At 43.1% G+C, this 25981-nt stretch overlaps 2 protein-coding genes across 4 annotated transcripts; one reads left to right on the top strand and one right to left on the bottom strand.

Moving 5' to 3' along the window:
• The first annotated feature begins 34 nt into the window (after nt 1–34).
• Nucleotides 35–13488, top strand: LOC310900250 (TPA-induced transmembrane protein). 2 transcript variants are annotated; one of them, XM_083837952.1, is made up of 8 exons: nt 35–3146; nt 3242–3576; nt 4419–4646; nt 7730–7853; nt 8425–8558; nt 9475–9545; nt 11340–11539; nt 12633–13488. In XM_083837952.1, coding segments are annotated over exons 3-8 (708 nt in total). In that variant the 5' UTR covers nt 35–3146; nt 3242–3576; nt 4419–4469; the 3' UTR covers nt 12635–13488. The 2 variants fall into 2 exon arrangements, with proteins under 2 accessions (XP_083694078.1, XP_083694079.1); XM_083837953.1 differs by lacking the exon at nt 3242–3576.
• Nucleotides 13489–13633: 145 nt separating this feature from the next.
• On the bottom strand, nt 13634–25937 carry LOC310900260 (uncharacterized protein). 2 transcript variants are annotated; one of them, XM_083837972.1, is made up of 5 exons: nt 25774–25910; nt 24167–24286; nt 21141–21190; nt 19936–19970; nt 13634–16059 (listed from the first exon to the last, which is right to left on the bottom strand). In XM_083837972.1, exons 1-5 carry the CDS (start codon nt 25797–25799, stop codon nt 15847–15849), a joined length of 444 nt encoding a protein of 147 aa, XP_083694098.1. In that variant the 5' UTR covers nt 25800–25910; the 3' UTR covers nt 13634–15846. The 2 variants fall into 2 exon arrangements, with proteins under 2 accessions (XP_083694098.1, XP_083694099.1); XM_083837973.1 differs by lacking the exon at nt 24167–24286 and having other exon boundaries at nt 25774–25937.
• Nucleotides 25938–25981: the final 44 nt, after the last annotated feature.

Genomic DNA, 25981 nt, shown 5'->3' with positions numbered 1-25981 from the left:
TTCGTCAGAATACAAACTGATGTGCCAAGGAGAAAATGCAGATCATCTCCGTTATGAAAGCTGATTCCTACAGTAGTCTGTCATGGATGTGAAAATGCTGTTGGCTGTTTCATTGTGAAAGAATGCACTTTCATAACGCAGAAACTATCATTTGTTATTCATCTAGCAGGAACTGTTTGGATTCAGAGCAACTTCAGATAACTTTAGGTTCCTTATGGATTCATCTTCCTTATCCCCAGCAGCATGGCCTTAAAAAGTACAAATAAAATGGGTTAGAATCTGGAGAGAGAAAAAAAAAAGCCAAATCATTTTTGCAGATTTTCTCCCCTCCTTCCATCTCTGAGTTGCACGTGTATCTCTCCTGCTGTCTGTATGTGTCTCTGCATAGACGTATGTGGATATATTTGGGATGTGGCCACGAATACTCACATACATTCTCTTAGTGATGTTACAGGATTCTAAACATGAATAATTACTTCATGTTTCTTCAAAATACAATTACTATAATAAGCATAGTAGACAAATCTGAGATTAATTCATTCTGTAGTTATACTGCATGACTGTTGTTTTCTGGGCTGTAACTTTTAGGCTGTCTCCTGTGCTTTTACTAAAACCACCAAATGTATAGCTCACAAACATTAGGATGAAAAAAAAAGTTAAGCAGTAAGAGCATCATTTATTTTCTTGGCATAATATTTAAAGAGGAAAGAAATACTGAATTCTAATGAAACAACAGGAAACTGCATGTCAAAATGCATTGAGAATTATGTTTTAATTAAGTTCCCAAGGAAAAAATCCTACAAGACCTCACAAACTACCAGTTCCTTAGAAAAATGTCAGGGATTTAGAATACTGTCCGTTCTCATCACTTTTACAGGCTTTATTAGACATATTTGTGCATGTAGCTGATCAAGATAATATTGTATATTTGAGTTAATCGCCTTCTTTGATATCAGATTGTGATGAAATCACCAAAACCAGAATGATTTCCTTTATAAAAGGAAGTGGGAGTCAGATCTCAACAGGACTCAGATCTGTACCCTAGAACGTGAGTATGTATGTATCCAGACTTCAAGATGACTATTTTTTTCTTCTTTTTCTTCTCCCCCTCCAAACAGCTGAGGACTCAGCTGGTTCTCATGTTGTAAGCAGTGCGTAGCAATTGTAGTGGCATTGTGTTATGATGGTATATCAGTCTTCAAACCAGCATGAGCATGGTGCCTGGGTGATAGAAAGCCAATGCGTCAGTGGCTTCACTGGCTGCCAGAAACTGCACGTACACCTGGCTAAAATAAGGGAGTACATTGCTGCTGCTGTCTGAGGAGAGAAGGTACCACGTATGCAGGACTGGGTGAAACACAGCACAGTGGCGTTTCTCCTGGGGCACCTGCAAGCAGTCTGTATCAGGATTATTGGTCTGTCAGGAAGGCCTTCATGTTGAACCCAGTCTTTTCATAAACACAAGCAAAATTTTGCAGCTCTGAGACTTTCTTGATGTACCTGGACATCTTGCCCAGCATTTAGCGCTTTTTTACAGTCTCTTTACACTTAGTTTTACATAGCTGTAGAGCCTAATGTTTGCCATGTGTTACAAGGGAATTCCTCATGTCTGGCTGCAGAGTGCTCTGTGAACTTTGGCATGCTTCTTGTGGGTTCATGCTGCTTTCTTTGATGTCCTTAGTCTGCAGTGAGCAGAGTTTCGAGGTCAGGTTCTCTGTTTTGTCTCTCTTCCTGGCCAGAAGAAAGAGTTGTGCCTATATGGCCACACTGCACTGGAAGAGACTTAAAAGGAAAAGGGACTTATGTGATTGGATGCATTTTTGGTCTCAAAGAAAGCAGAGGAGAAAATGATAGCCACACTCCTGTCATAAGGTCAGTCTTTTAACCCTAGAAGTAAACCTAGCTTAGAACTTATAACCTGTTGATGAGCCCAAGTATAGCTGATTTAAGTTTCCAAAGCTCTTTATGAGACTTAAAAATTCTGGTATTCAGTTGAATAAAAGGTTTACCTGTACCTTCTAGATGGTCTTAAAATTGTGCCGATTATTTGAAAGTGCATTATTATTATTATTATTATTATTATTATTTGAAGCTTTCATCTTTAAGGTAAAAAAAAACCAAAAGATGAAGCAGGCAACTTGAATACCGGTCCTTGCTGTTCACAGCATGCTTTTTTCTACTGCACATAAGTATGTGATTCTTGTTTAGCTTTAGAACTGTGGGGAAAACACGGCAATGAGTTAGTACTGTAATTTTTACACAGTAGGTTTCTGGTGTCTGATAGGCTTCCCTCTCCTTTCTTGCGCTAGTGTTGGGCATTCCCGCCTGCTACTTGCCTGGCACTGCTTCCTACCTAAACTATGCTCAAATGATATTCTATAGGGGTTTTAGTATCTTTAAAGGCTACTCAGCCATTCACTTCTTCCCTTCCAATAAACACATGATAAAAATGTAAGTGGCTATGTTTCATTTCATTTTCAGTGCCTCTGAAACTGCAAGCCCCAGATGTGATCAGAACTGCAATTGTACCGTGGAGTTTACACTTCTTATAAAACTGAGCCAGACCTGCCTGCTGTACTAAAGCACATGTTTAAGGTCACGTTTCTTTTCCTGATATTGAAACCAAAGATGTCTTCACAACAGAACAAAGCAGTTTTCCTGCTGTTCTCTTTTAGATAAGAGCCTAGGCCGCGAAGTTCAGATCACTTCTCAATTTCCCTTTTTAAGAGTTCTGCAGCTCCATGAATCAGAAGGGTCAGTTGCATCACAGGCAGGAAAAGTACCAAGTATGGAAGTTAGATCACCCAGATGACAGAAATTCAAGTGTTTGTACAGAGCTCATTAAGAAAGGTGAGCAAATGGACTTTGGCTTTTATGGAGTGAGATCCATAATCATTAACTTGTTAGACTTATTAAAAAAAAAGTTTTGGTTTCAGACGGTTCACTAGGAAGGTGAGGTCTTTGATATGAGTGGAAATGAAGTAAAAGAACTTAATCTCCAGCAGGAGTAGTGAGAACAAGCAGGTAAAGACTACTCTAGTCAAGAAGTCCCCAGCGAATCCTTGTGGATCTGGACACCTGTTTTGATCTTGATGACTGCTCAGCTTTGTCCTCAGTCCTCCAACCTTTTAAGGATTCACCAAAAGGTGGGGCGTGGAATTCGTTTCTTTTTTATTTGCTGAATGAAAACAAGCTCTGTGCTCAGCCTGATGGATTGCCTTTGCCTGGATGACTACCACAGGACATCAGCAATCAACCCCGCTGGGAATGCTCTAGGCATCCGTAGCCAGAAGAATTGCACAATGAGGAAATCTGGGGGAAAGCATCCGTAGCATTTGGCAGGGAAAAGAAGGAGCAGTGCTGTGAGTGGGTGTTCATACAGCAGAGGAGAGAGTTGGAGAAGGAGGCTTTGTTCCCTTCTTAATGCTTCTTTTTCCCTGTCCTCTCTTCTGAGGCAAGAGAATGAACAGGAGTGCAGTTACTGGCCCAACCCTTTTGATCCAGAGGATTAAAAGAAGTGCTCTGTGGGGAGGAAGGAGAAACCCAAGGATGGAGTTAGAACAAGAGAAATGAGAGGTAGGATAAAGGATACTGGGAGGGAGGGGATAAGTCAGCCCCCGGCAGCAGTAAGCTGTTGTGTGACTCATGTAGCATGGGAGAGTTCATGTGGCAATCTAGTGCAGATCAGATCTCAATTCACAGGATGGTTTGCTTTATGAAAGTGTACCCTGGAGAACATGGGATAAAATTGAAGGTCACCCACCTCTCTCTTCAGATTTGTTCCTTTTTACATGGAAGTGACTATTCAGATTTCCACTTCATAGTATGTGAATAGACATATAAATGCTTCTTTAGCACCAGGCATGATTTCAGACTACAGAATAGCTAGAGAGAGCAAATTGCCAGCACAAAAGTCAGCAGCGTTCAGTTCTTAATAGACTATAGTGGGAGACTAAAATTAGAAGCACTGATGGAAATTATAAGTTCCCTTCAGATCCCAACTGAACCACAAGCAATGTGATCCTTTACTTGGTTTATACTGTCGCGAAACACATCTGTTTGTTTATCTGTGCCGATAGCAGCAGAAGCATTTTACTGTTTCAGCTGAAAGCAGCAGGAATAGCAATCCAGTTACTTTCAAAACCACCTCAGCAAGTGGCAGCATTGCTGAAGGTTTAGTCACCTGCTTGTACTTGTCAAAGGCTGGCACGGTAAAGCAGACAAACTGGAAAGCCTGGTGTTGCACAGCTGAGGGCTGAAGTTTGAGAGACAGGCGAATTGATGCTTCCTCGCCCTCCCTTTCCTATGTGGCTTGTTCAGATGATATTTGTCTTTCCAAGGATTTCCCCTTACTTATCAATGTTTTGACATCACTCCTGTGAAAACTGTCCCAGCTCTCTCACTGTTACCATCTCCAGCTTCATACCAGAACTGCCGCTGGCCGTAACTGCAGCTGAAACCAGAAGGAAATGAGTTGGCTCCGTGCTTGCTTCATAGACAGAGGTTCTCGTACTGAGACTGAAGCTATGAAAAGGCAAAGCTCTGATCAGGAGCACGAAGTTATTGAATTACAACAAGTTAATGGGGAAGAAAGCGAAGTCGATCACAAGAAGCCTCTAAATTCTCCAGCAGCTGCAATGAGCAAGGTAGGAATTTCAGTTGCTCATTTGATGCTTGTGGAGCTCTTGGGGAAATACCAAACAGTAAGAGAAGTGACACTTTGCAGGAACATCTTGTAGGGATTGATTTGTTTGAGGGAGGGGGAAAGAGCGCTCACGTGAAAGTAAAGGCTGAAAGCATGTTAAGTGTATTTATTTTATTTTGTTTAATGAAGATTTCTAATGTTGGAGTCAGATTTTGAACACTGTTATTTTTTGGTGCTGGCTGTTTGTGAACTTTAGTTTAACAAATAAAAATTGTACTTGGTATACTAAGTTTTGCTTTCTCTTTTCATGTGCTGCCAGCAGGATTAGGTTCAAAACTAGAAAAGAGAAATAGTGAAATCATATTAAAACCAGTCTTTCTTTAAGAACAAATTGATCAGAAAATGGCACTGCCAAAACAAGAATAGGATGTCTTGCAGCAAACTTTGTAAAGCGTGCTGGATTGTCCATCTGTTTATCTTTGAGCAATTTGTAGTTGCTAACAGTCAGGAACGTGTATGACTAAAGTGCCCCAAAGCCTCAGTTAAGACCAGCATGTGAATCCTGAGGCAGTCAGCACCTAGCATTTAGCTTAAAGCTATAGGATAGTGTAGAGCTGACGGAAGAGTAGTATTTCCTCATGGGTGGCTGTGGTACAAAGATTTTCATTACTCACCCAAGAGCAGAGGGAAAATCTGTGGCAGAAAAAGGAATATTCCCGCTTTTATGTGGGGGCAGATCTTCCGGGATGGCCAAGCCCACCTGGGAGCCCAGCAGCATTAGTCATGCCATCTCTGCCTTCCTCCTCCTGGGCAAGCAACAGTGCCTGCTTCCTCGTGTGAGCCCCACTCATCATCTCAGTGAGCTGATCTATCCCATTAAACAGGCAAAAGCCCTATTTCCTATGCTATACGGGGGGCCAGTTACTTCTCTTCTGTTGTGAGTTGTATCAGCTTGCTGCAGGGTCAGACAAATTCTAGGGTGGTTCAAAGAGGAACAGGAGAAAGGGTGGAGGAGAGATAGGGGGGAGCTAGATCAGCTGAGCTGCCTTGAGAAACTTTACCCTTGAGTTTCAGTTCAGCCTTCCCCTTCCCAGAACTGTGAATTATCGTTTGGGCTCTGTTTCTGCTGATTCTGGTGTTTGGCTTCCTATCCTATAGGGACTGCTGAAAAATTATTATACTCTTCTTCCTGCTCGGCCAGCAAATTAATCACTACTGCTCTGCCCATTGGGGAGAGATTTTCTCTGTCGCCCCTTCCTGGTGCTCTTGTGATGTTATATGGGCAATGTCCAGAGGGTGTTGGCCCAACCGGTGAGGAATAGTTGCAGAGCTGAATGTTTGCTCAAGATCATCCCAGTTTATTATGCTTGATTAGCAATTACACTTCTGTGATAGTCTGAAAACGTGGAATATGTGTAACTGTCTATAATATTTATAACTGAGAGAACAAAGCAAATTTCATAATTATACTCTAGACAGTAGTTACTGTTTCTTTGTTGTTGTTTTGTTTTTTTTCAAAAAGTGATATGCCAGTGTCAGGTATTAAACTGAAGGTTCATTCTTCTAATGCATTATATATATATGTGTGTATATATATATATATATAAAATAACCCACCTGTTAAATATAAATGATCACTTGAATGCATGGTGTGAGGGAAAATGTTTTAACCTTGCTGCCCTTCATTCTTCACAAAAGGAAGTTCCCCATTGCAGGGATGTCAGTAGAGGACACTTTCTATTAGTTTGCCCTCTGCTCCTGGAGAAATGACTCGTGTAAACTCTTTCTGTGGGTGTTTCTTCGCTTTCCCTGTGCAACTGCTACTCCCCAAGAAGCTTTAAGCCAGCTGGTGGATGTCAGTTAAACGCAGTGAAAAGTTTTCTATTATGCTAGGTTCTTGAAAAGTTCAAAAGGTAAAGGAAAGTAACCTGGATTATTGCCTCCAGCTAGCAGCTGGTTCCTGCCTACCTGCACGTGCATGTCCCAGACTACCCACAGCATGTGATTTTCCTCACCTGGTACTGAAGTCAAAAAGGACATGGAGTTTACAGCTGGGTTTACAGTGGGTGGGGAGGATGATGAATTAAAAAAGCAACGTGGTCTACTTCCTTATGCATTCTTGTACTTCATTCAATCTTCTGTCTGTGGAAGAAATTAGTTGTTTTTATCTTATTTTTGTTATCTTATTAGTTGTTTTAAAGAAATCATTTGTTTTACTATGTCACCTAAGGCTTTTTTTTTAAATATTAGTAATGCTGGGCTAACTAATAACCTCAAATCTTAAATCATATTTAAATCATATTAAAAGTTAAATGAAAGGTGGTATTGTCCTTTCTCTCCTACATGAACATGCATGCATACACATATTTTTTGAAGATTACTTCCTTGTCATATAGAACAGGTGAGATTCCTTGTATTTCCTTGTCATATAGAACAGGTGAGATTTGTAGTAAACTTTGTAGTAAACTATGTTAAATTTACTCAATAGCCTTCCAGTATTCAGTCTTCTGAAGAAAAATGCAGTTAGCTGAAAAAGTCCTAATTACTCTCGTGGTCTTTAATGCAACAATATCTAATAAATAGTGGTCCATTTGCTTTGGTTGCTGGCATCCAGGATCTACGCAGGCTGATATCATTGACATCATAGAGGTGAATGATTCTGGAAGTTGTTCCAGACACATTTCTGTCTGGGAGAGATGGCAGACTTTAAACAGACAGCTTGTGGTACAAGCAAATCAAATTGATGCAGTTAAAGGAAAAAAAAAAAAAGGCAATGAAAGCACCTTTGTAGCACCTCAGCTTTCTAGGCAATTCAAGAGTTGAAGACTGTGCAAATGGGAAATGCTACATCTCTTCAGTAATAGACTGCCTTTGAATGTCCTTTGCCTTCTGCGTGTTTACTTTCCCACTGTGGCAGTACTCAAGGGTGGGAACCCTTGAAATAGAGCATTGCTTGTCAATGAGAAATTCTCTCATTTATGTGTTGTTTTTTGTGTTTCTAAATGTGACAGTAGAGGCATTCTTAAATATTTTTTCCCACCTTATTTTATAAATCACCATTCTCTTTCTTTTTTTTGTATCTAGGAGAGAGATCACTGGAAATCATGTGGGAAAGTCATTTTTTGGAAGTGTAAACTATGGATGGTTTTAACTACAGTTTTTGTAGTATTGTTCCTGGTCATTCTCATCAGCCTAGTTCTATATTCTAGTAAGTATCTTACTCTTGGTTCATCTTCTAATAAGAGTGTACAATATGTACAATCTAACAAAAACACGTATTGAACAGTAGCATCCTTTAAACTCTTTCTGTAAACTGCTGAGGAGACTGGGATGCCGGCTGCAGAAGGTGGTGTGTTGAGTAGTGGATGTGAAGGCTTTTAGTTTTGCAGGCAACCGGTAACCTGTATCCTGATCAGATGGCAATTCTTGTAGCTGAGTGAGAAAATGTTCCTAAAAAAGAATGAGGGTGCAAATAAATGATGCTTGTAACACCTCAGCAAGTGCAATGGATTGCTCATCTCTCCCTGCGCGGTATCACTGTCTGCCAGGCTCCCAGAGCAGCAGACCCTCACTGAGGGGGTGGGATATTGACCTCTGTGCGCTGTTGCTTTTCTTCAGATGACTCCCACTTTTCTGTTACTCCCAGACAATCCTTACCTAGGAAGTCTGTGAGAAAGCCACCCTGGAGAAAGCCAAAGGGTTGTTGTTTCATTTTGTTTTCCCAATACTTCTGCTAACTGGAACTTTTCCTACTCTTCCCATTTTCTTTTGAATATTAGATGTTTACACAGATGAGGATGACTATTGGGATGCTGATGCACTACTACATAGTGGAAATTATTACAATTTTTCTGGAAAGTTCAAGTTAATGTGTGGTCTTCCACACCTTTTTGCTGATGACATTACTAAGAAGGTACGTGTTGACGCTGTTCTTGGCCAACTTGATTCATCTTGTTACATAGATTCACTGTTTTCCTTTAAAGAAATTCCTGTTGTTCTGTGTAGCAACTCAGTCATTTGCAAGTCCATGTAATTTACTAAATTCTGAGTTGTATTTTTTGTCGTACAATTTTAAGTCCTGATCCAAGCAAAGCAATTGATGATTTTAAGCACACGAGCAGTTGCATTGATCCAGGGAAGGAGAAAAAACAACAACACTTTTATGAAAATATATGTATATATATATATATATATATACCCCCTACATTTGAGTAATAACTGGGACATAGCTTTCACCTTTAACATTGAGCCATTGAATGATTTAATTTAGGAGGGATCTGTGGAGGACTTCTAGCCCAATGCCAATTAAAAGGCTTTTGTTTTGTGTTCCCCTGTAAGTACATGATGTCAGTCTTGGTTTATAGCTGCCATTTCCATTGAGCCATCACTGCTCCTTGTTGCGGATGAAGTAAGCTCAGCAGGCATGGCAGTACTGATTTAGACTTACTGTGTGAAGGGAGTCTCAGTAGAGACATCCTTCCCTCTACCAAGTAAGAATAGAATGGCTTCTTGCCACTAACAAAAACCCAAGCCAAACAACATAAATTGCACAGGGCAACCTGAGCACATACTTTTAGTTCACCCTGAATGCCTTCCAGTATGTTAAGGTAATATAGTAATCATTCAAACACACAGATTAACTTGTCTGTCAAGCTTAAAGAGAATGTGTATTTTTTTCCTGTGCTGATAAGTGACTTTCAGCACCTGTGTTTATGCCCCTTAAAATGCCTTTTTAAGAATGATTTGTTGTCCTTTCTTTTATGGGGAAGAGAGAGAGTGAATGGAAGAAATATATTTTTTTCTTCTTTACTTTTTTTTTTCTCTACAAGTTAACAGATGTCTACAGTTCCTCTCCAGCTCTAGGACGCTACTTTAGGTCAGCTCAAGTGGTTCATTACAGGTAAGCAATTTCTATCACCAAAATTATCACAAATTTACAAACTTTTGATGAGACATACGTGTGCCTATATAAATATGCACAATGAAAAATATGCACTATGAAAAATAAGATGCTTGGGGGAGAGTAACAAATATAGGTAGTGGAAACTGGTTGAAGGATTCTCTGATGTAAAGGGCAAGTGCTGCTAATATACAATGACAATAGCATTTTGTTGCTGTTTAGTATCTCCTTTGTTGTCTTTGGTCCCAAGTGAAGGCCTTAGTAAGCTTATTCAAGAAAATGTTTTAAGAAGAAAATGAGCTACTGGGACCACCTGAGAACAACGTGGGTTAAATAACCTTAAATAAATACAACAGGGCCTATGGAAAGAAAGAACTTCTTTGTTCCCCCTAAAAGCTAAAGGCAACAAGAGCATCAGTGAGAGCCAAAACAATAGTATCACATTCCTGCTTTGTTTGGACCATTTTCCCCCCACATTTTATTTTGGGCAATGGGAGCAAATCTCAAAGCAGCAGCATGTTAGAGAGCCTGGTGGAGCAGGAGCAAGAGGCAGAGCAGGCAGCATAACGGAGGGTAGGCTGGTCCCTGCAGTGGCTGGGTACACACAAAGGAGAAACTCAGCCACCAAAGGCTGATGGGCCCTGGGGAGTAGTGTAGGGGAAAGGAGAAAAGCATCCAGACCTGCCTTGCAGAGGCAGAAGAAAATTTCAAGCTGGAATACAGGGGAGATGTTACTGTCAGCAGAAACTGGCACTGAAGGAGGGCTAAGGAGTTCACTGTGTTTGAGACATAAATGTTTCAAGCTGTGAAGATAACGTAGTCCTGAAATAGGAGTGAGACTGAGAATCAGCAGGAGAAGTGGGCTGGAAAGATCAGCTGTAGTGTGGTCCTGTCATGGAGATGTAGCAGATTGGCAAGGGCAGTAGGAAAGGACTCGTGAAAGATTTCTGAAAAAGCAACGTTACAAGTGGATTAAGACAACATGAGAAAAACTTGGGAAGTAGATTAGCAAAAGCCTAAGATCCTTGAGAGAGAGAGGGTGGAGGAAGAGCCTCCTGGAGCAAGAGGCAGACCTGAGGGCACTCTGGGGAACGTGCGCCATCAGCCTTGGGCACACCGGCTGTGCTCAAGGAGCGAGCTGAAGCTCTTTAGCCTTTCAGGTATAAATCACGATTTAGACCAAGTACAAATCTGTTGCATTTTGTATGTACTGACTAGCTGATCTGTCTCTCCACCTTTTTCTCTCCACCACCCAACTTATTTTTTGATGCTTTGAATTCTGTTTGTATAAAATGTAGCTGTCTCATTGTACATTGTGGGTTTGGTAGATCACAAATATTGAAATCTCCAGAGACGGACTCCGGTTCAGTGGTTTGGTTAATCCACTCCACAGCTTGGGTTAGGAACACAGCTGGGTTGTGCCAGGTACTGCTATCAGGAGAGCAAATCTTTCTGCAGGTTCTCAGCTAAGCTATGTGCAAGATGTTGCAGCACCTCTACCCTTATGTACTTGTTAGGCATGAGTGCTGAAAACCTCACCCTCACATGCCTAATTGCCCTTTGTGCATTTGAAAACATGTCTCCGGTAATGTGCCTAGTTTCTGTTAACATCAAGAGTTGCTCTGAGAAGAGAGAGGAAAAATGAAACTAGAATATTTGATGGCAGGTTTTTCTTTTCTTTCCTTTCTTGATGCTTTTCTTTAGAGCAAATTAAAAAATAAATAATCCATGCCAACTTTGTGAAAAGTCAGTCTCAAAAAAAAGGAAAGATTCAGTGGTGACTTTGTTTTTCAGCAATGAAAGCTCCACTGTATTTTACCAGCTGGAGTTCTCTGTACCGCCATCAGCAGAGGGGTTTATGGAACATTTAATGGACCCAGATTTTATAAGAAACATTCTACGTCAGAATGTTTATGATGAAGAAGATACTTTTTATCCTGGGACATCTGAATGTAACACGTTAAAGCTTGACCCAGCTTCTCTCACATCAACATGTAAGTGGTGTATGTTACAGGAACTATTTCTCTAGGAAAAGGAGGGAGGAAAAAAGGAAAATTTTTCTGGGAAGATGTTGAGATTTACTAGTTCATGTTTTGCACAACTCTATTAAAAAAAATGTTAAATATTTAGGTTTCAAGAAAGTCTGGTTATACTTAACTTATAACCTGGAATTCTTTATTTGGTCCTGTGATGAGTGATTGAGTAGTGATGATAATGCTGAGCTACAGAGTCCAACCAGACTTTTCAGATCCCCAGATTTAATGCATACAGTTAAAAAGAAAATCTCCTCGTGTATGTGTACCATAATAGGGAGCAAAATAATTAAAATTATTTTTCCTCACCAATTTAAATCCAAGTGAAAAGGCTGTGTAATTAGGGAGTGAGTTTCTGATGTTTTCACAGTCAAGGATGAAAAAGCCTCCTAATTTTTATCTTTTCAGAGTTTTTTGAGAAAATTTATTATGCACCAAGATACCTTTTAAACGAACCAAATGTTCACATCTCCAGGTTTTCTTGTGACTACGTAGTGATTCCAGTACATTTAAGCTTGTCTTGATGGAAATGTCAGTATAAAAGCTATATGAGCTTTGAAGTTTCGCTGAAAACAATGCATGGAGCTGCTTCCCCCCTTTTCCCCCTCCTCCAGTTTACTGAGCTCCACAGCTAAGTGCCTTCGGAATAATCCTTGAAGTGATCACAGAACCAAGCCTGCTGGAGTTCAAAAAACGTTCAGACAATGCTCTCAGACATAGGGTCTAATTTGTAAGCACTCCTGTGTGGAGTCAAAAGTTGGATTCAGTGATCCTTGTGGGTCCCTCCCAACTCAGGATATCCTATGATCCTAGGCTAACACTTCACAGTACAATATATATAAGTAAGATTTGTGCTTAACTTGTATTTTACGTCCTTGGTACTCTTAACAAGGGACAAGAGATTAACGAGTCAAAAGTTCTAAATATCAATATTGTTTTTTTTCCTTATATATTGGCAGCATTCATAGAAAAAAATCCAAAAAGATCAGGAAAGAATATTCTGAAATATTAAGGTTTCATTTTATTGTTAATAATGTACTGTTTTTACTTTCAGAGAAATAATGGACCCCTCATCTTTCTCACCTTCTAGAAGAGATGGGCTTCTACTGTCTGTTAGTAATCCCAGGTTAGGGGGCTATTCGTTAGGTTGAAACACTTCTAAAGATGGTTTTCTTCAAATGAAAATGTGGTGTATTGCTAACAGTATTGTACTCCTAGAACGTTGCTACCTCCTTCTTCATTTTTGTCCTGACTTATGAGTAACCCATTTCAGTCTTGTGAAAATCATATACCTTGCTTGATAAAGTGCGAAACTGACTTGGAAAACTCTAATTTGTCTTATGATGAAATCTAGATTCCCTGCTCGAGCTTTAAAAACAGTCCTGTGTGTCTCCTCTTTTGCTCTTGGCTTATGCAAAATTATCTGTACAACTTCATCCTTAATTTTCACGTTCACCCATGCTCATGTCTTTTACTTTTTTTCCCCCACCAGCTTCATCTGCAATATCCTCCCTAGTGTTCTTTCCTCTCAAAACAACCTTATAACTTAAATATCCTTTCTGTTTTCTTTAATTATATGCAAAACCTTTGCACTTCCTTCTTAAGTAAGCTGGAACTCTCATCATTCTCTTGTTCATCCTATACTCTTCCTAGAGAAGGTCTCATCAGCACTGTTTTTCCTCTTCTGTAATGTGAAATAAAAATGAAGAAGGAAGAAACATCGGGAAGAAACATGACTTGTTCACTAATGCATCTGAATGCTGCAGGAATCTTTCAAGGGTCAAATTAGCTGTGTACTTCAGTAATTGGCTATTGGTGCTTGTGAAAAGACACCTATTAGACCCACATCTCTAAATTCAAAGGAAAACGGGTCTACACCCTTCTAATACCCCCTGCCCTGGCAGTGGTGGTGGGGGAAAAAAAGGAATGAACAAATGCAAAATTCTTGCCTTAATAAGGCAGCAAACAGTTGTTGACAATAAAGCATATGGGACAGACCAATGCCAAGAAAAAGGTGCTGAAGCAGATCATGTAGGCCAGTGTGGCATGAAAGTTACAGCCAGTAACTGGTTATAAGATTAAAACTAAAAATTAAGCATTAATTTTTTGGGGAACGTGAAAGCTTCACTACCATGTTAGTGAAGTGTAACTTCTTCTCACTTAGAAACGTTTGTAGCCTGTATAAATGTTAATGTTGTATAGGAAAAATTATTTTTAGAAACTTTTTGTACTGTGAGAAATACGATGAATTGTTTTTTTCTAATGTTTATTTAAGGAATCTGATGACTATATTGTACATTAAATTATTTATTTTTACTCTTAAAGTGATTGTTTTTATTCTTCAGCAGCTCCTGTCTTTCAGCAGTTTGAGTTGAAAAATAACAATGGGAATTCTAAATGCTGAGAGTAGTATGAATCGCCTCTCTGACAAAGACATACACTCAAAACCACGTTTGTTGTTGCCTGAATTTTAAGAGAGCTTTTGAAACAGTCTAGACCAAATTACAGTATCACGTGGCTGTCTTTTGTGACTAATTCTGACCACATCTTAATTTGTAAGAAGTAGCAGTGACTATAAAAACCATAATTTCTTTTCATGCCTCAGTTCTCATCTGATGAAACACTATGATTATATAGTTAATACTATAGTTTCTATACATTTGTTTTAAACAGAAAACATTTGACTTTACAGTCCATCTCCACCCATGCTTTGAAATCTAATTGAAGGAAATGTCCAAAAAAGGCAGTCATATCTGTTTTTATATCTTTGAGGTAAATTGATAATGTAAAAGAAGATAGCCAGATAAAATAATTATGACTTCATCCATTAGGGTCAGTGCAGTGTGAGAACATATTTTATCTGTTTAGGTAATTTGAGAATGCATAATGTTCATTTTAATAGGAGCGTGGATGACATGGAGATCACTGAGGAAACTGAGCTATGGTTCAAAAAATAAAATAAAGATTTTTCCGGTAATTCAGCTTGTGGACTGTACAGCCAGCCCTTTAAAATCCCATGGTAGGCAGCCTGTGTAGCAAAGCACGAATTCTGGGCAGATTCAGCTGCCTGTCACTGCAGCAGTGCCTACACCATGCTTGCAACATCCGTCCTCTGCTGTGTGCAACCACTTGCTTTGTGGGACCCTCTGGCACAGAAACTGCAGGTGGGATGTGCAAAGGAGCCATGCTATAAAGCTAGGGCTGCAGCCAGAGATCAGATATAAGGGGATATTTAAAATCAGGAAAACCGCTCAATGTTTTCTTTCAAATTGTTTTAATATAAAAATACAGAAAAAAAATATTTAAGGAAGAACACGGGCACATAATCATTTCATGAGCTCTGGTGAACAGTTGAATAACCAGCTTCAGACCTACGTGCACGTCCAAAAATTCTGTTTGCAGCAGGTTGATGGGCTATGGGGAGGTTATGTTCTGGCATTGTGGAGAGCCAAACTCGAGACTCCAGCAGAAATGAGCTGAAAGCGTTGAGTGGAGAAGGTTTCTCCACTGAGAGCTGTGCAGTTACCACCTGTGCATCGCAGGGGTCGTTGTAGGTTTCATGGTCTTCTAGGTGGCAGTCGTTTGCAGTGAGTGGACTTTGTTGTTGTTTTGTATGCAGTTTCTTGCCTTTTTTTTTTTATTGCATCCAACTTTGTTATGACTTCACTCTGAGACAAGGAGTATTATGTTAAGGCGTGGCAGGGGGGAAAATTTGAGAAATGAGTTCTTCGTCCAGATCGTACGCTGCATCATGGTATATATACTGGTCTATATCAAGCTGGCCAGAGAAACTTTGGAAAAAAAAAGTAAGTACACCTAACACAAAGTCTATGCTTTTTATTTATTAAAAAAAAAAAAAAAGAGGGGATAATTATTATTGCATTTTTGAGATTTCCATTGTTAGTTCTGCTATAACCCCTTAAAAATACTGTAATTATCCAGAAAAATTGTGCAGCCTCAGTTTCTTCTAGTATAGAAGCACCTAGTTTTCTATAGAGGAACCCTGCTTTACAACGGTAGTTACTGCTGATTCCTCTTGTTTTACTTGTTGAGCCCTGTACCCTGTCCATGCCTCTTCCTGTGATCACCTTTTCATGGACAGATTTGTCTCATTGAACTGACTGGCAGACATGTCCTAAAGCTTTGCAGTTTGAGAGATGCTCTCCGGTTTGTTTGAAGAGTTGACAGGTGAAATGGCTAGGAAGGCTGGCTTAAATATTTAAGTGAATATTTGAGTAGGCCTTCTTTGGAGCAGAAAGAGTCACTCTCTAGTTCATCAGGACGTAATCATATGCACTGTGCTCTTCAGAGTAGGTGGTATTTCGCTTATTCGTAGGCACGTTGACAATTGCATATTCTGTCTGATCATAGTCTGTCTGATTCTTGGTGTCAGTCGCAAAGGACTCATGTTTGACGTTGTGGGTGACAGTGGAATACCAAAGCCCGCTGGCATTCATAGAGTCTCTTCTGGCACAATGTTCCTAGTGGGGGGAGAGAGAGAGAAAAAGAGACGGATCAGCTCCAACACCGTTATACCCTCTTGCTGAAGAAGCTTGCAACGTGAACAGACCTGGCAGTCCACATAGCCTGTGTGCTCAGGCAGTGGTGTTAATCCACATAGTATTGTGAAGGGTTGGTAAATCCTGCTATTTCCCTGGTTCTGTAGGCTGTAGCTGCACGCCAGGAGCACCTGTGCTGTGTGGCTGGCGGGCCAAGGCCTGGCTCTTGTCCCGAGGCTGTTACTGCTGCCAGTAGGTTATGTGACAAAAGTTCATCACCCCACACAGGTGGGGGGATCCCCAATCATCCCCGTCCCTGGCTGCTCCCAGGGCTGTCCCGGGAAAGCCACCAGCCCCGTGGGCCGGGGGTGGCACCCACACAGTGTCAAAGGGAGCAGCTCCAGCTCTCCTGGCTGGTCGGGTTGCAGGGGGGAGCTGCTGCCTGGGGGAATCGGTGTGTGAGGGGAAGAGCTTCTGGTGACCTGTGCTAGGCTTGTCATGGGGTGTTCACGGGAGGAACCAGAAGGGGAGAGCAGGGGGATTTGTGGAGGAAAAAGCGTGGTGGATATAGGTGGATAAGGGGATAAATGGGGCTGCTTACATGTAAACAGGTCAGTACCCTTGTCTGGCCATACCTGGCATCTGAATAACATGTTCTGCCCAGCCTTCTCCTTAAACTCAAGCTCTAACTCTTTTTCTTGGGTGAGGGGCTCACTATTCCGTGTACACACAACGATGTCACCTCCATTTAGCTGCTGGATTTGGCAGCTCCCTAGCACTTAAAGGAGATTTTTAACTCCTTTGGCCTGGATGGTTTCTAGCTCCAGCATTTCTGTTTTTGACTCTTTATTTTAAATAGAAATCAAAGCATCTGTTTTACCTCCCCTTGAGCCACCATGCTCTGTCACCATGCGCAGAAGAAGAGGCAAGCTGTGCTTCAGAGCTGGCTGCATTTGAAGGCTATAGAAGTAGTGCTGTGGGCTGAGAGGGACATGCTCAGAGACAGTGAGCTTCCCCTTGGGAACTTGCCCTCTCCATCATCTCATGCTTGTAGACACCTTGCCATACGTACGCAGACTGACTTACTGAAACCTAACACACGTGAGGCCTTCATCCATCCCCTGCCAGCCTGCCCCGGAGGGGGTGGAGACCATGGCTCATACAGCCAGGCACCTGCCGAGCAGAAGGCAGCAACGTCAGTGTGGGCTGCCCAACCCCTGGTGGCCCTCATCTGACAAGCTCCTTGAAAACAGGAGGAGGAGAAGGAAGAACCATTCACTAACAAAGAAGAAGGTAAGATTGCATGAGTAAATGCCTTCCTAGCTCTGTTTAGACTTATCCCTCCTTTTGCCTCCTCGTTTTGTTCACTAATGTGCTTTGGGTGACTGTGCATCTAAACAGGGTGTAGGATGGCTCATGGAATCTAAAGGGATGATGTGAACTGATAAAGTATTTGGGGCCGGAAGTTAAAATGTTTCTTGCTCTGATGCTCTCGATTTGAATTGGTTAATAAAGACAGTGAGTAAATACTGCCTTTATAGTGGCACCTGCTATTGTCTGGAGTAATAACAGTACTTTTAAGTGGGGGTTGCTGAGTTCATGTTGACATTTGCAGCTACCTTTCATGTTCTCTAAGCAGAACAGAGGTCTCTGCTTCATGGGCTAATAAACCCAAGGGGTTATCTTTTGTTTTTCAAACCTAGAAGTGAGAAATTGTCATTAGGACATCATTTCTGTGGAATCTGTCTCAGATTTTCCCAGCTTGTATGAAGCATGTTGCCTATTTGGATTCAGCTTGGTGTGAAAGATTTCCTGACCTTCAGGAAACAGCATTTTAAAAATAATTTCTGAGTTTATTGTTGAGGCTTTATAGAATTTTTGAAATTCAGAAATTACAGAAGTTTTAAAGAGTGGAGGAATCATGAAAGACTTGCTTAAGAAAAGGCCCTATCTTCCCTATCTACCTGCAGAGGACAGGCTCTCCCTTTCCCTAGTCAGTATTACAAAGAACTGGGAGGGCAGCAGGCATTTCTCTTCATGTGCCTGCAAAATGAGAACAGGTAGACTCTTTATTTTCATGACTAACTGGTTCCAAACCCAGCAAGTGAAGGCTGGGGTGCCTCTTGTCCTTTCCAACGCACTGGGCTACCCAAGCCTTACTTGTGTCTACACTTTCCAGAGTGCTTCCAGCCTACGTGTTTTGACAGGCTGTTGTCACCCACCTCTTCTCAGTGGGGACCGAAGTACAGAGGTGGGGTGATTTGTCCCACGCGCTGATGGTGCAGGAGGAGCAAGCGTGAAGACTCCTGGGATTTTGTTTGAGTCTTTCACTATCTGCACACTGAGTTTAAACAGGGAAGAAATTACTTTCGTATTGTTCTGAAGACCCTACCAAGACTGTCTCTAAACCTTGCTCTGTGGCTTTCACTTGGGGCCGGAGTCTCAAAACGAGACAGCTCCTTGGCTGGTTCCCCATTAGAGTTCCACCCCTCCTCATCTCTGCCCCCACAGCTCACCCCACGTTCGCACAAATGATGAGCTCATTTAATCACACTCTTTTCTGTCATCTTTCCCAACCACCTTCTTAAAATTTTCTGTTAAACACCCACGTATCTGCAGGGCAACAAAACTTTTGCTTTACTGTTGTCATTTTTTTTTTTTTTTAATGTATGAAAATAGGGTGGGCTGCTAAATGGCAGCGCTTTGCTCTGCAGTACACCGGGCTTTTGGTGATTGGTCATGATTGGTGGTTTAAGGCACAACATCAGTTACCCTCTGCCAAGATTGTTTTCTTAGCAGAGGTAGCAGACCACAGGTACACAGGTGCTGTGCTTGGAGCCTGGTGTGTGACCCCCAAAACATGAGTGCATGAGACAGTCAAGTGCCTCAGCTGACAGGAGGCTGCTCCTCTGCCTTTTGCCTCCAGAGAGCTGAATTTAGGCAGATGAGTAGGCCTGCACCAAGGGACGGTTGCCTCTCAAACTACCTCAGGGTGCCTTACCACAGCTCCTGAATCTGACCCCAGAATGGTGAAGCATGATGGACCGAGCCATGTGGCATCAAGCCAGTCCTTCCTGTGTGCCCTCTCCTACAGTGCAGCCATTTGATCCCTTCTGGTTTATAAGAAACTGAAACTGAACGGTCAGCTTGACAGTGCGTGCTTTGAGGCTTTTTTCCTAGAGGCAGGGAGACATTGGCGAGAGGAACCTTATTCTGTTCCAGCAGTGATTTAGCCATTCATCACTATTTTTTTTACAGTGGAAAGATTAACTAAAGCCTTTTCACTTTCCAAGTATTAAATCTCCCTTAGTCTTTCAACCTAAGACTTCTTTTGTTACTAAATTGCGTTGGCAATAGTCCAGATAAACAGCTTTTTATTAAAAGATGTCATGCTGAAACTGAAACTATTTTTTTTTTTTCTTTTGGAGAACATGCCAATTTTGGTTCAGTTGCAGGCAAGAGAGGTCGCTCTGGCTAGCAGGCAACCGAGGGGAGAAGGGAATGAGGGGGAGGAGAGAGGAATATCCCCATGGCCATGCATTGCCTGGTGGCTGGGGCCACTCACCAAGGGCAGGATGAGGAGGCACAAGCCCCTGAGCTGTGGGACTGGGGCCAGGCAGCATTATGCTCTCCAACGGGGGCCCTAGATAGGGCTGCATCCTGCCCTTTCAGCATACGTGCATCGGTTTACTTGGACCAGAGGCTTGAGCTGTTTTTCTGGCTCCCGGGGGAATGCCCCGATGGTGGCGTTACGTCTCTAACAAGGGAAGGTGGTGGGTACCTCGTTTTTCAGACAGGGGCTTGTCTCGGGCCCAGCCCCTGGGCACAGCAACGAAAGCATCCACTTTGAGTCATTACCTGGGCAGCGCTCGGTGGGCAGCTGTCGGTCTGAGCTGGGGAGAGAGGAAGCAAAAAGGTGACTGCGGGTCCTCGGCACGGCTGCAGGACGCCAGGCAAGGCGAGCAGTGAGGTGTGGGTGGGCAGTGTGCCCTGCGGGGGGGACGGAGCGGGGCTTTCTGCAGCGTGGGGCTTGCTCAGGCTTGGCTGCAGGCTGTGCGAAGTTGTGAGCTTGTGGGGCACAGGTTGTGGAAAGGGATCGACCTCCGAGGGCTAGAGACATCTGATGGCTGGTAAAGATTTATCTTTCCTCTGGTTTCACACATGCTTACGGTGCTGTACTGCTCATCGACCACAATGAAACCTAGGTGAATAACCTCGTTGGTTCAGCAGCCCGGGGTTTGTCGGGAAATTGGTCTCTGTCCCGTGGGCATCTAAGTGGCAAGGGGTTGTTTGTATCACCCTTTTTCACAGTTTTATTTTTAGCTGCTTATCAGGTTCTTGCAAGGAAATCGGCTGAGCTATTGTTTGCTCCTACAAAGTTTCAGAGCTGAGCTTTCAACTCTGCCTAAGGTAGCAGGACTTGAAGAGTTCTTGCTTTGCAACCTGGCTGGAGGGAAGGCATCAGCCTCTCAGTGTCACGTTAAACCTGCCAAGTACGGATCTGGCAGTGGTGCCAAATAGCACTGTACTACCACAAGATCATTAATGTGCATGATTAACGAGTGAGCAAGCACTCAGCTCCTGAAAGCAGTACTGCAAGTTAAACCATCGCTGCGTGGTCGCATTACCCCTGACAGAAAGGGTAACAGTCCAAACCAAAATCAAGATCCTGTGGTTCATGTGAATGCGTGTGATTCCAGCTACTACACCAGTCTTCCCTGTTCACATATATAATATGCTAAAGCTATTTTATTAGCAGAACACCTGATTTCCCCAGTCCCCAGCTCTCCTGTTTGTCTTTAATCTTTCAGCCATGAAATACCAAAGCGCAAGGAGGTGCGATTCTAGGCAGATGTTTAGATGTAAAGCCTGGAGAACTTACTGCCCGAACTGAAGTACATCTCTCTGCCCTGTGTTTTTTGGTGCAGTCCCAAGAGGGGCAGCACGGTCATGTGGGAGCACCCCGTGGTTGGGGCTGCAGTGCTGCTGGGTGGCTGAGGGCACCCCACGCCCCCTCCCTCGCCCTGCCGCCTCCGGGGTGCTGGAGGAGCATCTTTACTTACTTTCCTTGTTGGAGTACCTCTTCCTCCTCCCAGGGATGCTCATCTTCCACCTGGAATGGGGACACAAGTGCAGGGGGTTAGGCCTGGTCCTGGTTGGACCTCGCTCTCCACTGCGAACCCCCAGGTGCCCTTTGTACGGCATTTTGGAGGCACAGGGACCTGCTGGGGGAGCAGGGGTGGCCCATGGGAGGAGAGGCACAAGTCACAGGCCTGTGGCTGGGCTGCAGCAGTGACAGTGATGCTGTCTGTGCTAAGCACTGCAAAGTTTGTGGTTTTGGGGAGCAATCAGCCTTTCTGGACTTGTCTGTATTAAACGGCTCCAGATAGATGGGAGAGCAAGAAACAGGGGGAAGAGAGATGAGAGAACTGGCCCCTTCCTCCCTCAGGTTATTCACATCAATCTGCCTGCTGGCGTGTCCCAGTACAAACCGAAAGGAACAAGAAGAAGGCGATTGTGCAACACAGGCTGCAGGCACAGGGGTGACAGCAAGGGCAGCACCAGGCCGGTCCCTGAGAGACCTGATCTGTGGCAGCTGAAGGAAGCTTTGCTGTTTCAATCAGAAGGTTGAACTTGTATAAGTTTAAGTACTAAAATCTGGCATGTTTCAAGTCCTTCAAATTATGCCTGTATTTCTCTGTTACCTTTTTTTTTTTTTTTGGTTGTAACAGCTGGGTTCATGGGAGCATGCACCATTGCTGATGTTTTGCAATCCTTTGCTTGTAAAATGTCTGTAAAGTAATTCACAAACATTTTACAATACGGCATCGAAATCAAAGTGTTAAGTTTACGTGCGTACTAAAAATGTACTAAGGGAATACGAAGCTGCCAAGTCACATTAAGACAGGAAATGCTCTCAAGCACCCAGTGTAGTCATTCATTTGAATTATAAGTCACTCTCTAGTTGAATATTTGCAGTGTATTTTTCTTTCCCAGGACTGGAAGTAAATAGGCAAAGCCACCATTCTCTGCTGCTGTTGATACTTTCCTTCATAAACATGAGTCCTAGGTCTTACTTATTTCCTATGCTTCCTAAGCTCAGCAGCTAGCGTGACATAATTTCTTCTTGCACATAAAAGTGGTGTTCTTATCAGGGCAGCAGGAAGTTTCACAAATATTAGTAAGCATAACCTCCCAACTTCCCGTTCAGGGGGAAAATTTAGTTCTCATAATGCAGCTGGGAATAAAGATAAAGCTGATCTTATTTCATTTCAGATGGCCTACCTGTTTGTCTTCAGATTTCATACAGCTTGCACTGAGCATGAACTTCTCTAGCTTAGTAGGAGACACCAGCATGAAGGCTTCATGCAGTTTGGTCCTAGAAGCCCTATGAGGCACATTTTTAAATAAAAGTGTGCATGTATGTGTTAGGTATGTTTACAGTACACACAATTCGTAGCAGGAATATATTGTAACTCTGAGCTATCATGAATTTGATACAAGTATTTTTGTTTTCTCATCAATTTATTCATCTGTTTCTTGTTTATATTCAATTTGCTTCTGATTTTTCAGTTTCTTGCTCAGAAGGAGAAGTGATACTGGCCACCAGGCTTGGATAGATCTTCTCCTGGATGGTCAGAGGATAAATACCACGTTTCTGTAGAGAATTAGACCTGTGAACTGCTGCACAACCCTTACGTAAAAAGTTCTTATTTAGTCAATAATGTGAAATACTGTGGGAAAGTAAGTAACGTGGTTTAAGAATTTAAAATGTTTCTCATCATTCATGCTCATAATACAGACATGCTGCCTCCTTAGAGGCAGGTGCTGAGTTAGAGAATGAGACCCTGACTTGTCTGTGGTTGGAAGGGCTTGGGGCATTGCTTTTTTTTTTTTTTTTTTTTAATTTGTTTGGTTTTGTAAGCAATTATAAATACTGCTTTATCAATGAAAATGCTGGGAAATAGTTCTGGCCAGCGGTCTCAAAACAGAAGAAATGTGATTCAGTTATTAAAATAAAAACAGAATTCATTTTGGTTTTGTAGTTTTGCTTTGTGCTGTGCAGAGAAGCTGTCTGAGCTCTTGTACAGGCTCCAGGGTCTGTCACACAGGGGAAGTGGTCAAGACAAATATAGAAGTGCCACTAAAAAGTAAGCTCTCTGAAGAGATGGGATGAAGCAGCAGGCTTCGGTATACATATGGTGCTGATAAGGTTGCACACACATTTGAACGGGGTGATGCCAGCCTCTTGTGCTTTCAGGAATATGATGTTCCTCTGGTCCTATGATGTGGTGGGGCATTACAGCATGAGCCTTCAGGAGAGAGGACTTCAGTGGGCAGCCACTGCAGCCCTTCTCTCCATCCAGCTTGCTCTCCCTCAACAGGAGGTTGTGGTCCAGAAATAGTTTTCCTCCTACCTGGTTCCTTAAGCCAAACACATCTGACATAAAACTGCCAGACCCCAAAAACTAAACACCATCTGCTGGTACCCCTCTGCTTTATTTTTTTTCCCAGACCTGGCTGAAGCTACTCAGCAGAGGTGCGGACAGCTGGGTGGCATGACTGCATGCTCCTGGCTCCTAAGGAATTTGGGTTCGTAACAATATAAGCTGTGAATGCGGAACTAAAGGCTAAGGGGAGGATTTTTGGAGGCCTAGCTCCTACCACAGGAGAGACCTTGGGGAGACCTTAGTGCTGTGCTGCAGGTTCAGCCCTTCAGCAGTGCCACATGCTGCCAGGGAGGCAGGATTGGGGTGGCGTGGATGGGCAGACTTCCAGGAGATGTGCACCAGCTCTGATGGGGTTGGGGACGGGGCGCAGCCAGGGCTGGACGTGCGCAGCGTAGCAGAGCTGTACCAGGATGCTGAGTCACTGCACGGGAAGGAGAGTTTTCTGACCAACACAAAAAAATAACCACCCCTCTGAACTTCTGTGATTTTTCAGAAAGAGACGGATTTATCAGCAAACAGGCGGCTGTGACTGAGGAGTGACCCGCTAGGAGAAGCTGAGGGCAAGCGGGTGCTGCTAACCAACCCCACCTGATGGCCCCTGTCCCAGGAGGGCAGCCCGTTAACACTTTGCCACCTACCTCTTCTGGCAGCAGTTTGCTGCAGAGGAGTTTCTGAAGGTGAGGTGCCACCTTTTGCTGAGGGGACTGTCCTCTTCTCCCCTTCGGTGGGGGAAATGGACTTCGGGGACCCACCACCACCTAGCAGGAAAGATCTGCCTTAGGAACACCTTGTTCAATGTGTCCTGGTTCCTGCTTATGAAAAGGAGTCGGGAATGTTTTCAAAAGCAGCAGGAGTCCTATCCACCTAAGTGATACAGGCACTTAAAACATGGGGATTCAGCAGGTTTGGGAGCCAGGACCGCGGGGCTGAGACCCTGCAGGCACAGGTTAGGACCCACCAGCTTCACGTGAGCTTTGTCATTCTCGACTCAAAGTGCTGCTGAGGGCAGGACTTCAAGGTTTGGGGACTTTGTTTCCCCTCGAAGCCAGTTAAAGGATTCATTCCTTGGCCTCTGGCCGCAGGGAAGTGAGGGATGCCCTCGCTTTGGAAATGAGCAGAAAGTTTAATTGTGGCAACCTGAGTGCCTCATCTGAGCCCCTTAAGAATCACAGAATGGCCTGGGTTGAGAAGGACCTTAAAGATCATCTAGTTTCAACCCCCTGAAGACTGAGTAAGCTGTCAGGGTACAGTCCTTAGAGGCTGCATGATTTTTTCTTTCATCCACAGAGACCACAGCGGGACCGAGAGGGGATTTTGCTCTCCATGAGCCTTCAAGGAAATCATCTGTCCACGCAGTGGTTTTTCGGTTGTGCTTCCTGGGAGACATGTTACCAGAGAGCCCTGGTGACTGTTCCTTGGAAGTGCAAAGGCACAGGCTGAGAACTGAGGGAGTTTTTAGCAGCAGCAAGTCTGACACGCGAATACCCGGCAAGGCAATGGCGAGAGGGGCTGGACATCTGGGTTGAAGAGTCCTCCAAGCAGGGTTGCCTTTTCAGGCATCTTTGCCTATGCATGTGGGGATGGGCATTCTTGGAAATCCCACCTTGCTCTAAGACAGCACATGAGCCACCGCTTTCCCAGACCAAATCTGCTGCTTGTGTTAGCCTGACAAAGGCTATCAGCTGCTTCCTGGGGGGTTTGAGGCAGCTGGTTTTATGGGGGTGGGTCCTCCTCTGTCTTCACAGCTCATTAGGAGACAATCTAGTCATACCCACTGCTGCACATAAATACCGTGTATTTATGTACATTATAAAAATAATTTATTTATATGCAGTGTATGTAAAAGGCTGTCTTTACGAGATGCAGTGCAATGGATGAAACTAAGGGGAATTTCTAAATAGGATTTTCCAGCCAGGAAGGCCAGAGCAGTTGACAAGGACTGCTCCTTGTGCTCCCCGCCTGTGAAGTCCTTCCCTGCCTCACTGCACTCAGCGCTGAGACCTATGGAGGAGGTCAGCTCCGTAAAGAAGAGCCCAGGGCAATGCTCTTTGACATACTAAGAACTACGTCATTCATCTTAACTTGCTTGCTAAATTATTTTTGTTTAATCAAGAGACTCCTTGTGGTACTTTACCTTGTCCCTTAAGGTTGTTTCATCACAGGTATCTCCTACTTTCTCCCATTTTGAAATCACTCTCTTAGCCCTATTCTTTAGCAATTAAACACAAAATGGCATCGAACCTACCTTGTTTTTGGCTGGCAGTTTCCCATCCTCCCACTGGATCTCTGCACCCTTGGTAACCAGCTTTTGGTGTGGTTTCCCTGCTGTCTGAATTTTCTGTACTGGATATGTTACCAAAGGAGGCTCAATGGCTGTACAGGCTCCTTATCTCTCCCACCCAGATACTGTACACCAAAAAAAAAAGAAAAAAAAAAAAAGCCTCCACCGCAGA

This window comes from Anser anser (genome assembly GCF_964211835.1).
Source record: "Anser anser genome assembly, chromosome: 1".
Lineage (NCBI taxonomy): Eukaryota > Metazoa > Chordata > Aves > Anseriformes > Anatidae > Anser > Anser anser.
The sequence above is the reverse complement of the archived record's forward strand: the minus strand, read 5'-3'. Positions and strand labels throughout refer to the sequence as shown.